The sequence below is a fragment of the Crocodylus siamensis genome, chromosome 2 (assembly GCF_052110815.1).
Source record: "Crocodylus siamensis isolate JL-2025a chromosome 2, ASM5211081v1, whole genome shotgun sequence".
Lineage (NCBI taxonomy): Eukaryota > Metazoa > Chordata > Crocodylia > Crocodylidae > Crocodylus > Crocodylus siamensis.
In genome coordinates, this window is record NC_143396.1 from 10800229 (window position 1) to 10814045 (window position 13817).

General features: G+C 57.7%; 1 protein-coding gene across 1 annotated transcript in view; it reads right to left on the reverse strand.

The window, feature by feature from the left end:
* Positions 1-6196: 6196 nt before the first annotated feature.
* SIGLEC1 (sialic acid binding Ig like lectin 1) overlaps positions 6197-13817 on the reverse strand; it is a 35753-nt gene continuing 28132 nt past the window's right edge. Inside the window, exons 17-22 of the mRNA XM_090035163.1 lie at positions 12988-13296; positions 11211-11465; positions 9961-10263; positions 8856-8952; positions 7919-7994; positions 6197-7376 (exon numbers count right to left, since the gene is read on the reverse strand). Coding sequence (XP_089891289.1) covers positions 7359-7376; positions 7919-7994; positions 8856-8952; positions 9961-10263; positions 11211-11465; positions 12988-13296 — 1058 coding nt within the window. The 3' untranslated portion in view covers positions 6197-7358. The remainder of the gene's footprint in view (positions 7377-7918; positions 7995-8855; positions 8953-9960; positions 10264-11210; positions 11466-12987; positions 13297-13817) is intronic.

Here is a 13817-nt window from a genome sequence, read left to right on the forward strand (position 1 = left end):
CTCACACCGCAGCTGGGATGAGATCAGACCCCAGAGTTTCTCAGCCCCAGGTCAGTTCACAAGCCGCTGAGCCGGCTTCTGAGCAGCCGCTTTGTGATCCCAGCTCGCAAGACAACCTCGGCGGCACCCCTCCTCCATGCCCACAGAGGAAGAGATGGGCTGGAGCAGGGCCCCGAGGCTTCACGCTCCCAGGCAGGGAGCAGCCTCGTGTCCTGGGTTTGGGAACTTGATCTTGGGCTGGGGCTCACGCGCGGCAGACAGAAACGATGGTGATCAGGGGACGTGGGCCAGGCTGTATGATCAGCAAGAAGTGGGGCTGGCCAGCGTGAGCCTGGAGGGGTAAAACCCCGAGTGCCCAGACAGGAGTGCATTAGCCTGGGCTTGTCCAGTGGCTTCCCTGAGGGAAGAGACAGCGGCTGCTTTTCTGGAGACATTTATATCCCGGCTGCATAGCCTCAGGGCTGCCACAGTGTCCCAGCCGTGGGCTAGAGCAGACCCTCTGCTGCTTAATGATGATATGGTGCAGCATTTGCTTGCATTCAGTGACCCGATGCCGGCTAAGAGAAGAAGAGGCAAAGGAAACGATGAGGCCCAAGCATGTCGCAAGGTGCAAGCCCGTCCAGAAGCCAAAGACAGACGGAAGGGAAAAGACCCAGACTGAAGGTCGCATGAAGGGCTGCTTCAAGTACATTTGGTGTTAGACAAGTTTGATTTTTAGGCTAGATATAGCTTTGAGATGGAATAAGAATAGGCCTGTGAATATTAATTTGAGTTGTACCTATTAAGAACATATAACATATATATTGCCCTCTTATATAGTAAACTTTTTAGTAGTTTAGCCAAGCCACAGAGTATAAAATCTGGGTTCCTGCAAAAATCTACAGTACTTGCTGCAGATGACGTAAGATAAGAGCTCTTTTAAAACTTCATTTGAAACCTAGGTGAAAAGTCCTTTTCCCTGACAGGCTGGACCACTTACTAGAGGCTTTTTCAAGACTCTTGGACTTCCAAGCCCGACGCGCTTTCAAATACCAGTAAGGTTGTCTTGCGTTTAGAGAAACGTGCACGTTAGAAATGTGTAATTGGTTGCTTGATGTGCCTTCTCTGGACGGCATTGCACCTCTCTCACAGCACAAGAGCTAGGGGTCAGACAAGGAAATGAGAAGGCAACATATTTAAAATGAACGCCAGGCAGCTCTGGTTCCCCAACGTGGCATTAAAGACTGGGACTCGTGGCCCCCAGACGTGGGAGCTGGGCGCTCGGCCGGATTCACCAGGGCTCGGACACGCGCGTGGAGGAAAGGGGCATCTGGGGCCCTGGGGCAGGGAGCGGGGGGCACAGACCCTCAATGCTGGAGGCTGCAAGAGGGGGAGGAAAACCCTGCTCAGCCCCAGTCACGCTCCCTTCCAGCTGCTACGGGACACCGGAGCCTGGGCATGATGGACCTGGGTCTGACCCAGGACGTGGCAGCTCTGATGTTCTGCAGTCATGTATGTCTTCTCTGTCCGTCATTATTAGATTTGCTATTGAAGCGTATCTACCTTTCTGTTTGCACTGAATTTGTCGGCCCTGGCTCTTTGAATCTTCCCATTTCTCAGAATAAACGTGAAGGCCAGCGCGCTGGCGCTGTGCTTTCCCACGGCTGAGCTTTTCCTGCGGTATGAGGTGGGGAGACCGTCGCCCCCACCCTGCTGGGATCTCAGCCCCATCCCCAGCCCCTTGGGTTTCGGTGACTGCCTGGCTGGGCCCGGGCACAGCCGGCAGCTCTGCAGGGGCCACGCAGCACGCACGGCTCTGCCGGACTCGCCCCGGCTCTGCAAGGGGCCTCCGCGGTTCCCGGCGGGCTGGGAGCCAGGCTCCTGCTCCCCCTGACTCTGGGGCCTCCTCTCCCAAGCAGCCCAGCGTCTCTTTAATTAGCATTTACTCTGAAAGAAAGACAACAAATAAAACCAGAGAGAGACGACGCTCATTTACCTCCTCGGGGCTCGGGGAGGTTTAATTAAGTAGTGCAATTAGGTAATTGGCTACTGTAAAACATGCTGAGATTATATTCTTGGATTAGAGTCGCCACATAAGCCGGGGATAGCATCAGTGATAACAGAAGAAGAACCAGCAGAAGTCTCGGTCTATATTAGACCCTCATCAGCCACTGCGTTCACCTGGAAAACCTCAGGGGGGCAAATATAACAACAACAATAATAACGATAACGATGGTTATTATGTTAATAATGTTTATGAAGGAGCTGGCCATGTTCAGCTTGCAGAAAAGGTGCTTCGGGGGGACGTGGCAGCAGTCTGCAAATCCCAGCGGGGCTGCCCGAGAGCCGGGGGCCAGCGCCTGCTCTCTCCCGCTGCAGACCCCCCGGCAGCAGAAGGACGCTGGTGGCCGCGGCCCCCCTGCTTTCGCTGGGGCAGGTTCAGGCGTGAAGTCTTGTGTTGTGTCCGTGTCGACACTAGTACAGTTTCGATGATGGGTTGCTGTGCACTGGTTGGGACGGGGCCTCAAGCAGGAGGCTGGGCTGGATGTGACCCCAGTTCTCTAGGATTTCTGTGAGTCTGTGTGTGTGAACAGGCCCCTGTTGTGCTCACGCTGTAGAAACTCTGCGGCTTCCCGTCCTCCACCCGCGTGCTCAGACGCAGCTTGGGGGTCTCTCTAATTAGCGGAAGAAAGGCCACAAATAAACCCAAAGGAAGTCTGTGCCCCAAAGACCTTCCAGTCTCAGCGTGAGCCGAGGGCGGCAGATGGATGCGGACAGGGGAACCCACGCGACCGCGGCAATAACCCGTGTAACGCAGCAGCATCGTCCGGCGCACGTCAACAGCTCTCTCCTGCCCGCCCCGCGTGTCACCGGACGCCCCGGCTCAGCCCCGTGGCCGCAAAGCCGTGTGTATTTCAATCATCTGTGGGATTATTATAAGCTGTGAGTCGAACTTAATACTAATTTATTGGAGGATGGAGGTCCCGGTGCTTTACAGAAGACACTTTGCCAGATGGCAAATCCCTGGCCTCTGGTTCACCTCCTGACCCGGTGTTATCTGCTCGTGTTGCCTTGAAAGCCCGTTACAGGAGGATTTGGCTTAAACCAGAGAACGAAAGGAAAAGGGGCGCGTCTGAGATGCCCGGGAGAGATGCAATCCCAGCCGCCTTCAGACTGGCGGCTCCGGACGCTGTCTGTCCGTCCTGGGCAGCTTGAAGCAACGCTAGCACCAGTTTGAGGGTATGTGCACGCGGAGGCCCTGCCAGGACAGGAGTCGCACTGGTTTAGTTTGGCTAGAGCGAGCGTTCGAGCGATCCAGACCAACTGGTCGCAGGGCTCCCACCTGCTCTTGTCGGCTACGAGCCCATCTGTGGACTCGTCCCAGGGTCTGAGTTCTTGTCCTGCTGCTTCCTGGCGATGCTGCCGTCGGTTGCCTGTCTCACGGGGACGCTGAGTCTGCCCACGCGCGCCTTTTGGACTGGTTTCCTCTTCGCTTCGACGGTTGCAAAGACAAGGGCAGGCGAAAGACCTGTTGAATCTACGCTTAAAAAGCTATTTCTGCTGGTCAAGTGTAGGCCTGTCATGGAGAGTCCCTGTCACGTCTTAGCAGGACGGGGTCTAGGGCACCCCCTTGGCTCCCGCCGGCCCCGACCAGGTGGTTGCTGGATTGGTGGCATCACGTGAGCTGGTCGAAAGCAGGGCAGCTTCGCAGGAGTGCAGGACGGGGAGGCCTGGGCCTGGTTCGTACCTGCCCCACCGGGCTGCACCCCGGAGAGAGAGGGTGCGTTTTGCAGAGGCTGAAGTTTGGGGCTGAGGTTGGCCTCGCCCAACAGCCGAGGGGACAATGTGCCGCCGCACAGCAGAGCATCAGGCGGCAGCTCGCATGACGATAGAGCAGCGACGCCGAGCGGCTGTCGAGGGAACACTGCACCGCACGCTGTTGTATTGCCATTGCATCTGATTGCAGCTGAGTGGCTGCAAGAGAGCCCCCTGCTCCTGCTCGGCCACTCCAGGGACGCCGGTCCGGCTGGCAGGGTGTACGGGCGACATGCACGGAGCCGTAGGGAGGGCTCCTCGCTCCTTTAAAGCATGCCAGGCCTTGGGGACGCCGGGTCATGACCTGGGAGTCTCTGAGCTATGGAGGCAGTGAGAACCGCAGGCTCCCGCTGGGTCCAGCAGCCTCAAGAGAGAAAACCCACTGCATTCAGCACAGATAATGGGGCAGCTTCCCAAAATGACAGCCCCTCCTTCGCCCCCGGTTGCTCCTGGCATTTCCGTGTGCCCAGGGCCCTTGCAAGGCTATGTCTACCCCAGCATCATCAGCCAGCTCTGCAGGGCCCGGGGTCTTCCTACCTGCACGCTCTGGAGCAGCAGCTGGTGTCTGCCCATCATCTTTGCAGGTCTCCAAGCAGAAACCCAAGCATGCGCACTGAAATACCCAGCAGCCGCATGCTCCCGGGGCTGGCTCCCAGCCTGCGTCTCTCCAGCATTTCATTGCAAGCCCTTCCTCAGCTTCCATCCTTGCCTTTCACAAAAGCAGGTGTAGGACTTCCAGCTGTGCTATGGTGTAGTTATGCTAAGGCACCAGCCGCGAGTGGGTGCTGCAAAGTGGTAGACTGACACACAGGCAAGGAACGGATGGATGGGCAGACAGACAGACGGGAGTGGATGGATGGATGTGAATGAGGGATGAATCAGTGTTAAAGGGGTGGATGGGAGATGGATGGATGGAGCCCAGTGGGCCACACCTGCCTGGGGTTTTGATTGCCAGCCTTAACCCGTCTAAGCAGTGTCTTCCTCCTCCCCCCGTCTGTGGGGAGCGCAGCTTCTCCATTGATCTCCAGCCTCGAGGCCAGGCAGCGACTCCAACACGTTTGCACTGATACTCTGCCCTGCTCCATCCCGGCGCTCTCTGGCTCTCCTGGCTCCTCACTTCCCTTGGCTCTGCCCTTGGACTCCAGCTTGTGGCTTTTCCTTTGGGCTTGGCAGCTTGATTCCTGGCCCCTGCCCATGTCTGGGCTTTGCCCCGGATGCTCCTCTGCAGCTGATAACTTGGTCTCAGCCTCCTGAACCTCGACACGGCCTGTGTTTTGGGCTCAGCCTGTACTTTAAGTGGTGCCCTTGTTTCCTGCCGTCCCTCAGTGCCTTAACCACTAGGCAAGATGACCCAGCACCTGATCCATTACAAGGCAGGAGGTTGTGCTCAGGCAGCAATAAGTGGCCTGGCTCAAGGATGCCCGGGGCCGGGGTAGGCATAGGGTGTGCCCAGCCCTGGCAGGGGAAAGTTCCCTTCTGCCCCTCGATCTGGGGTCTCCAGGGCCAGCCCCAGCTCTGCAATGGGGGGCTATGATTGCGGGGGGCTGGAGGAGGCCTGGGAGGAGCCCATCAGCAGGGGGCTATTCATGACCTGCTTCTTTTCTGCCCTCGTGCTCGTGGCTGCACGTGCGCTGGGAGCAAAAGAGACGCTGCCCCGAGGTGCTTGCAACAGAGGGATGCAAAGACTGAGACTTGACCAGAGATGTCCATGAGGTCCAGGAAGAAAACCCCAGGCTCTGGTGTCCTAACCACTAGCTCACGCTGCCGGCCACACCTAGCCGCTCCAGGTACACGTCTGCCATGAAGCTCCAGGTAGCTCAGATGCTGCTGAGCTGGGGTCACTGCGGGGCCCGTCCTGGAGCAATGAGCTGCAGCGCCGGAGGGAGAGGCCAGGATGCCCGGCTGGGTACCACGTGGTTTTGGGGTTTTAATGGGCACTGACAGGGCAAGGGCTCTGGATGCAGAGGTGGTGAGGGGCTGAGGAAGGAGGGTTAAGAGCCCCGTGTACAGGGGTTCAAGTCCTAGCTCTGCCCTTTGTAAAGAAACAGTCAAGGCACACCTAAACCTAAGTCACATGCAGGCTGTTGAGTATGTGGGAGACAGAGCCCTTCATGTCCTGCAACAAGAAGCTTTCTTGTAGCTTCCCACCTAATGGGGCCCTTTCTGATGCCTGGGCAGCAGATAATAATAAGGGATGGGTGGGAGGAGGAAGGACAGACACTGAGAGCTGCTGGGGTTTGCCCCAGACCCTGACACAAGATGCTTGCAGGGAGCAAGGGGCTGCTAATAGGGTTCTGCACCCAGCGAAGCCCCTGCCCCAGCCAGGGGTATAGGGTGCAGCCAAAAGCTTGCAAAGAAGAATTTTCCAATTATTTTAGTTGGTTTATTAAAAGATATGGGGTTTACGCAGAGAACCTTACCCAAGGACAGGGCACCTTGGCTGCATTTGCAGGTTGTCTCTCTGTCGTCTGGCCGGCAGGTGTCACCCTCCTCAATGCGCAGACGGAGCCGAGGACACCGGGCCCCTGGGTGCATCCGGACAGGCAGACGGGGACAGCGTCCCACCCCCGGCCGGCCTGCTCTGTGCTTTCCCCTGAGGCCCCAGGCTCTGTCCCCCTGCAGCAAGTCTGGTACTTGCAAAGCTACAGGACCAGACAGACCTGGTGGGCATCTCCCCTGGGGCAGAGTGGCAGGGAGGGGGTCTGCAACAGGATGACCTGAGAAGCCCGCCTGTCCCCTCCCTTTGCCATCCCAGCATGAAAGGGGCTCGGACCCACCTGGATCTGAATAATGGGGGAAGCTGGGCCAGGCTGTGCATCTGCCCTGGGCCCACCCAGGTATCCGACCCCAAGCAGCTCTACACCACAGACGGGGCGTCATATGCCGAGCAGGCACTGGCGCATAAGCCTGGGGACTGTTGCTGCTGGGGGACCAGGAGGCATCCCCGAGGGCAGAGGCAGCCGAGGGGACCTCGGCTCAAGCAGGACCAAGCATGCACTCGCCGGGCACCACACGGACCGCGATTCCCTTCGCGTTGCTATTGAATTTATTTCGTGATGAGTGAAATGCACAGCAGCCATCCAGGGCTTGCTTCCAGGCGTGCACTGTGTAGCTTAGAGCGGAAGACAGGAGGATGAAGATGATGATAATGATGCTAAACCCACGCCCCAATTCACAGTATCTTGGCTTTCCCCCGGGGGCGGGGTGGGGGGAAGACTTAGCTTGCCAGCACTGGAGAAATGCTATGTACAGGTGGTCTCCAACACCGAACGTGACAGCAGCTGAGAACAACATCCATGGCTGGGAAAGAGCAGCAGGGAGGTGCGGAGAGGGGCAGGGAGGAAGGAGGGTGGGGGAGAAGCCGAGGTGACCCCAGCAGCACCGGGGGCAGCTCCAGCTGAGGGCAGGCCCCGAGAGGATGCCTCGTCGCCGCTGGCTCTCCGCAGGGTAGCTTGGTAGCAGTCGCTTGCTCCTCGCAGCCCGGATCCTGCCGGCCGAGGACACGAAGGCTGCTCAGCACGGGCAGCAACAGCTGCTCCTGGGCGGTGCGATGAGCCCTGGCTCTACAGATTGCCGTCCCCCTGGAAAAGCAACCAGATCCTGCTCCATCACCCCTGCCCGAGGCCTTGGCTGGACCCAGCGCCACAGGCTGACCCCACCTGCCTCGGGCGTCAGGGGAGTTGCGTGGATTTGCAGCGGCTGAGGGCCCGTGACCCCACGCACCTTGCAGTGACACAGATGGGCAGCGGGGCCCCGCGCACGCAGCTCCTACCTCGACCCTGCACCGCGGGCCCTGGAGTAGGATCGCTGCCCTGCAAGGTTGGGAGCTAGGGGACTGTGCTGAAAGCCTTCCCAGGCATTTCTGCATCAGCCTCCAGCCTGTGAGTGACTCGTCCCACCCCAGCAACAGCTGCATCTTTGCCTATTGCCTTCGCCCAAGGACTTCGCTACCCCATCCCTGCCCTTGGGCTGGGGGCAGCTGCGCCCAAAGGGGCCTGAGAAATGGGGACCCTTCAAGGACACGATGCAGCCACAGCATCCCTGGTCCTCTAGGTCTACAGCTGCAGGCTTTCCTCCAGACTCAGAGTAATTGCAGCTCCCCCCGCCGCCCCAGGACCCTTACCAGCTGCTGCTGCTGCTCCTTGCTGGTCAGCTCCATGGCGCTCTCGTCTTTTTTCTTTTTCAGGATCTCCATGACCCTGGCGGGAGGAGAAGGGGCAGGACAGGCCCAAATCAGAGGAGCCGATTCAAACGGCAGGACATGCCGGGGAGCGTGGCTGGACCGGGACCCTGTCCATCTCTCTCTAGACATAGCAGCCCCTTCGCATGGGGCGTCAGCAACATTGAAACCCAGGGGCAAAGCCCCGCCTGATGCTTTCAGAGCTAAAGGGACAGCATCATCAGCCGGCAGCAGTAGGAGGCTGTTAGCCAGTCGGCTCACGACTTTCCTGCAGCTGCTTCCTTCCACCCGGGGCATCCCCCTCCCAGCAGGCTGCAAAATGGGTATTTGAGGGAAGTAGTCTGTGGTCTCTGAGGCCAGAGCACGTGGTCCAGGAAATGCGCCTTCCTACTTCCCCATCCCAAGGAGGGCGCAGGAGAAACCCAGAGACACCCAAAGTGTAGGCACTGGTGCTCCAGGCGCGCTCAGTCCCTGGTTGGTCCATTAAGCCTCGGCTCTGCCATGCTAAGGAGCGCTGTGCCGAGCTCAGACCTGCCGGACACCGAGGGTTCGAGGACGGGGAGAAGCTGGGACAACTCCTGGGTGAACATCTGGCCCTGAAGCCTGTCCCTGGGACCAGCTGCCGATGCAGAGAGACGGGCTGCGAGTCTGAGAGCACCCGACGTGGCAGCAACGCCAGGCGCTGGATTGAGACCGGCCGGACACTTGCCCCGGGCTGAGCCGTCACAGCCTGGCCCACGGCACTCCCAAACGGGACACAGGTGCCTCCTGCTCCCCCCGGCCTGCTCAGCTACCCAGCAAGCACCCGACCCAAGACCCCCCCACCCCTGAGAGCCACCGCGATGGGAGCAGGCACTGTTTCTCTCAGCAAACGGGGTACCTGGGCCAAAACGCGACGGCCACGGTGAGCAGGACCAGGCAGAGCGCCACGATGAAGACCACGGTCAAAATCTTGAACACCAGGAGGTCTGAGAGGGCTGAGAAAGTGGCAGAGGGAGGAAATGAATTTAGGAAGATGACCCTGGTTCATGCCAGACCCCTAAGCAGCTGCCGGGTCTGCGGGGCCACTTCCCCGTGCCTCTGCATCCGTGCCGGCCAGGCCTGGCAGCAAGGCAAGGGTTTCCAGCTGCAACGCTGAGCAGCTCTGGTGCAGCATCTGGCACTGTCATGTCGCAAGGCAGCATGAGACATCGGAGAGCCGTAGAGACGGAAGGGACGCGCCGGTCACGTCCAGTCCAACCCCTGCCCGAGGCAGGGTCAGCCCTGGGCAAACCAGCCCGGACACCTCCGTGATCTCGGCCTCTGAGAGAAGTGACAGTCAGCCCTGGCAGCACCCAACACCGCACCTGAACCTGCCCCAGGGAGACCGCAGCAGTCAGCGTCTTGCTGCTGTAAAATGTTAACGGGCGCTCCAGAGACCCCAGGCCGAGGCCGTGCCCCCGCTGCAAAGGAAGACAACCCCCCCAGTCCGGACCAGTCTGAGCAGGAGGGAAATCCCTTCCTGCCCCGGTGCAGCATCGGTCCAGGCCGGACCCTGCGGGGTGGGCGCCAGCCCGGTCCCATCCCCAGCCTGGGATGCAGCAGCACCAGCGCCTCGGGGGAGGCTTAAACCCCCCAACACATGGAGCAGGAAGAGGAGAAGGGGGAAACCAGCACAGCCCAGACGCCTGGGACACCCCCACAGCAGAGCACAGGCATCGCTACACCTAGATCACCCCCAATTAGGGTCCGTCCACCTCTCCTCGAACCCCCGCTTTCCCTGGCATCTTTCCCAGGACCCCCCTGCTCTGACAGTGATTTTTTTCCCCCTGAGATCCAGTGTAAACCAACGTTGCTGCAACTTCAAGGCAACATCTCATCACGTACGTGTGTGTGTGTACGTGTGTGTACACATGCCTAAAGACCCACCCCGCTCTGCAGCTGGCTGGAGGGATGGGACAGGACGGCCCTCCCCCGTCTCCCAGCCCCCTCGGGCCCTCACTCACTCCGTGCACTGAAGTAGGAGCTGGCCGTCGCGTTGCCCAGCGCATTACTGGCCACGCACACGTAGTCGGCCGAGTCCTCCGACACGAGGTCCCTGATCTCCACCCTCAGGGTGTTGTAGGAGGCGAACACGCTGGTTTTGGGGCTGATGGCCGAGCGGGGGCTGTGCATGGAGGCCACGAGCTTCCCTCCTTTGTAGAGGGCCAGCTCAGCCCTGGGTTTGCTGTCTGCAGTGCACCGGATGATGCCCACCTTCCCCGCTTGGTTGTCCAGGAAGGCGCTGACCACCAGGTTCTTTGGGGCATCTGGGTGGAGGAAGCAACGTCGTGTGAGACCGTGTACCCGGGCCAGCGAGGAGGTTGTGACCATGTCCTGGGCCCTTGCCAGATGGATGCCACTCAAGGCTGGCCCAGAGTTGTTGGCCCTTGCGTTGTGTCAGAAAACGATGCTAGGACACATCTACAAAACCACAGAGCTGGGTTCTCGGCAGAAGGGGGTAGGGGATGGATACTGAAAGACCAAGGGGCCGCTCTGGTTATTTGGAGGAAAGGGATTTGAATATGATTTTGCATTTAGGACGCTCCTTTAATTCAGAGCTGCTTGGATCAGGGCTTCTGCATTGAGCTCCCACCTAAATTTTATGCCTGTGCAGGGTGGGGCACGTCTGCTGCTCTGCAGAAATTCCTCCAGGCTTTCTCTGCTGCCTTTCCCCAACATGCCCGTATTATCTAACGTACCACCTGCACCACCAGATCCAAGACCCTGCCCACCCCTGAGAGCCACTGCAATGGGGGTGGACACGGTTTCTCTCAGCAAGCAGGGGTAGCTGGGCCAAAACACCACAGCCACGGCAAGCAAAACCACGCAGAGGGCCGCGATGAAGAGACCAAAATCAATTGCTGGAAGTGGGGGTGTGCATGGTAAGCAAGGAAATATGTTAACGACAGTTTCTACTGGCTACACTTCAGATGGCAAAAGCAGAAGTAATTTGGCAGATGAGCAATAAGCAGGCCCAGCTCCCTTGCTGCTGCTGCTCCTCGACTTACTACAAGGAAAGCTCTTTTTCCCCCTTCATTTTGCCTTTTAAAAACAAGGTGCACAGGTTATTGTAGGGCATGTTGTACACACGAAAATACAGTACGATGTCCACTGCTACTACTGTGACAAAGAGCAAGACGACTCCCAAGGCATGCCATGAACTCCGTGCACATCCCAACCTCCCTATTTAAAGGGTTAGTCCCATGCTACTTACAGAGCACGTTCACGCTGACCAGGGCCGAGGTGGCACTGCCTTCCCTCCCCTCCGCCCGACAGTGATACGAGCCGGCATCGGCACTAGACACATGGTAGAGAAGAAGTGACCCCATGGGACCATCCTGCAGCCACTTGCTGTTCTTGTACCAGGTGAAGTTCATGTCTCCTCCAACCCAAAGGGCGACCTCGCAGGTCACGTTGACCGTGGCTCCTTCGTGGACCTCCTGAGATGGGTCGACCGTGATGCTGACAGCTGAGAAGGAGCAGAGAAACCGAGAGTATCAGGACAGCAGCCCCTGAATGGGAGGCAACAGGGAGCATTGGTCACCAGGGCCTAAGTTCATCACTATTAACCCGGCTTGAAATCTTTGCCGAAACTCTCCTTTGGGAGGAAAAGGACTTTGAGAAAAAAAAAATGGAAAGTTTTGGTAAGAAAAATTTCCCTACGGGCTGCGTTTTGGGGAGTGGTTGGCTTTTGCTTGCTTCTGATGGCCTTGAAAATGCAGAGAGGTGGGGGGGATTTCTTTCCAATGGGAATTAGCGTGATTCGGCAACTTGGTCCCAACCAAAATGGTGGAGGAAACTTTGTTCGGATCAGACTTGTTGGTGGAAAACACGAGCCACTTTCTGTTCCAGTCACCTCCAATTCAAAGGCTTCAGTCTAGCTCAAGGTCAGTCCTTCCTAATAAGATGGGCCTTTGATGATCCAGTTCATTGCATCATAGAGTCATAGACAATTAACAGTGGAAAGGGCCCTCAGGAGGTCACATCTAGTGCAACCCCCTGCTCCAAGCAGGACCAGCCCCAACCATATCATCCCAGCCAAGGCTTTGTCTAGCCAGGTCTTCAACACCCCCAAGGATGGAGATGCCACCACCTCCCCGGATACCCTGTTTCAGTGCTTCACCACCCTCCTAGTAAGTTCCTGATGGACAATGCTTGCTCCATAAGAACAACCACCCCCATAATTGGTACTAATTGCTCCCCCTGAGCAGAGAGCCCATCAGGTGAACATACCACAAGAAATAAATATCCTCATGATCCTGAAGGTGAGCCCTTTCGGTTGGAGATGAGACATACTTGCAGGTAGGTGCAAAGGTACTTTACACCATTTGCACTTGGGTGGATGAAGAGAGCACTGTGCCAAGCTGCCTGGGGGGCGGTTAGGTGTACCTCTCCCCTTTTGCCAGCTACTAGCAGCAACTTAATTAGAAGCAATTATGCATTGCTACATATGAAGTGATTATAAAGAGGAGGGGGATGGGCAAACACCTGGGGCTACGAGGGATAGGTCATGGGGCAATGGCTCACCTTACTTTACAGAGGTCCCCACCGGGGAGCGGGGGAAACAGGTGGTGACTTGCTTGCCTGGAGCAGGACGGAAAATGGGCAGACGATACATTAGTGCCACGTACGGTGGCCTGGGGTTATCCCCAATTCTTCCCAAGGTAATTCAACATTGGGGGTTCAAGTAAATCACAGCTGTCTCTGGTCTCTCCACTCGCTCCTTGGTTACACCAGTGTAATGGCTAGTGTGACCCATGAAAACACACCACGTGCCCAAGCTCTCAGGCGACAAGAGTGTCAACCTGGCTCTCGTCCCGGCTCTGAATCCTACGTGCAAAAATCGGTTGTGCCATTCATTCAGATCCCAAACCAAGTTCCTCCGGCTTGGGAGATCCCAAATTGCCACCTGCTCTCTGATGCCAAATCCCCTTCCAATCTGTGTTGGCATCGAAGGGATTAAAAATACCCACCCCACCCCCTGCACTCACTTTCCACGCGGAGCTGCACAGAGGTCGTGACGGTGCCATAGGTGTTGTTCGCCGAGCAGACGTACTGGCCCTCGTCGCCCAGCCCGACGTCCTCCATCTCCACCTTCAAGGAGTTGTGGGACTGGCGGACACTCAGCCGCGGGTTGGACGGCCCGTGGGAGGCCCGGGTGGAAGCCACGAGTGCGAGGTTATCCCGTCGGTACAGGACGAGGTCAGACGGGGGCTCGCTGTCGACGGTGCAGTGGAGGATGGCCCGGTGCCCGCCCTGCGTGTCCAGGAAGGAGCTCATGGATGGCTTTCTTGGGGCGTCTGGAAAGAGACGAGCACGTGGTCCTTGAGTCAGAAAACACAAGGCAGGATCTCAGGGGAAGTGTCTGGCTCTGAGGGAGGCCAAACACTTAAACCGGCCCCTAGAGAAGTGGCGGAGACGCCATCCCTGGAGCAGGTTGGACAGATCCTTAGATAAGATGGGATGGGATGGGATAGGATGGGATGGGTGGACCAAGGGGCTGGATCCTTTGAGGTCGTTTCCAGCCCAACTGTCCTATGATCCTACATCAGAGCCACAAATCACTCTCACCTTCCTGTGAGAACCTCAAAGAGTTCAAACATTCCCCCCCCGTGCAGAATTAGAGGGAAATGCCCCAACCTGGAAGAGTTTTGTGAACCCCCAACTGTGTCCTATTGAGTCAGTTGAAATGGGGTGGTTCTGTGGTTTCCAAGTGCTTCACTGCAGTTTTGACTTCCCAACCCGCCCTCTTTTTTAACCTGAAATGCACATACATTTCTAAGTGAAAAGTCACTTTGAGGCACAAAGCAATCTTTCTTGG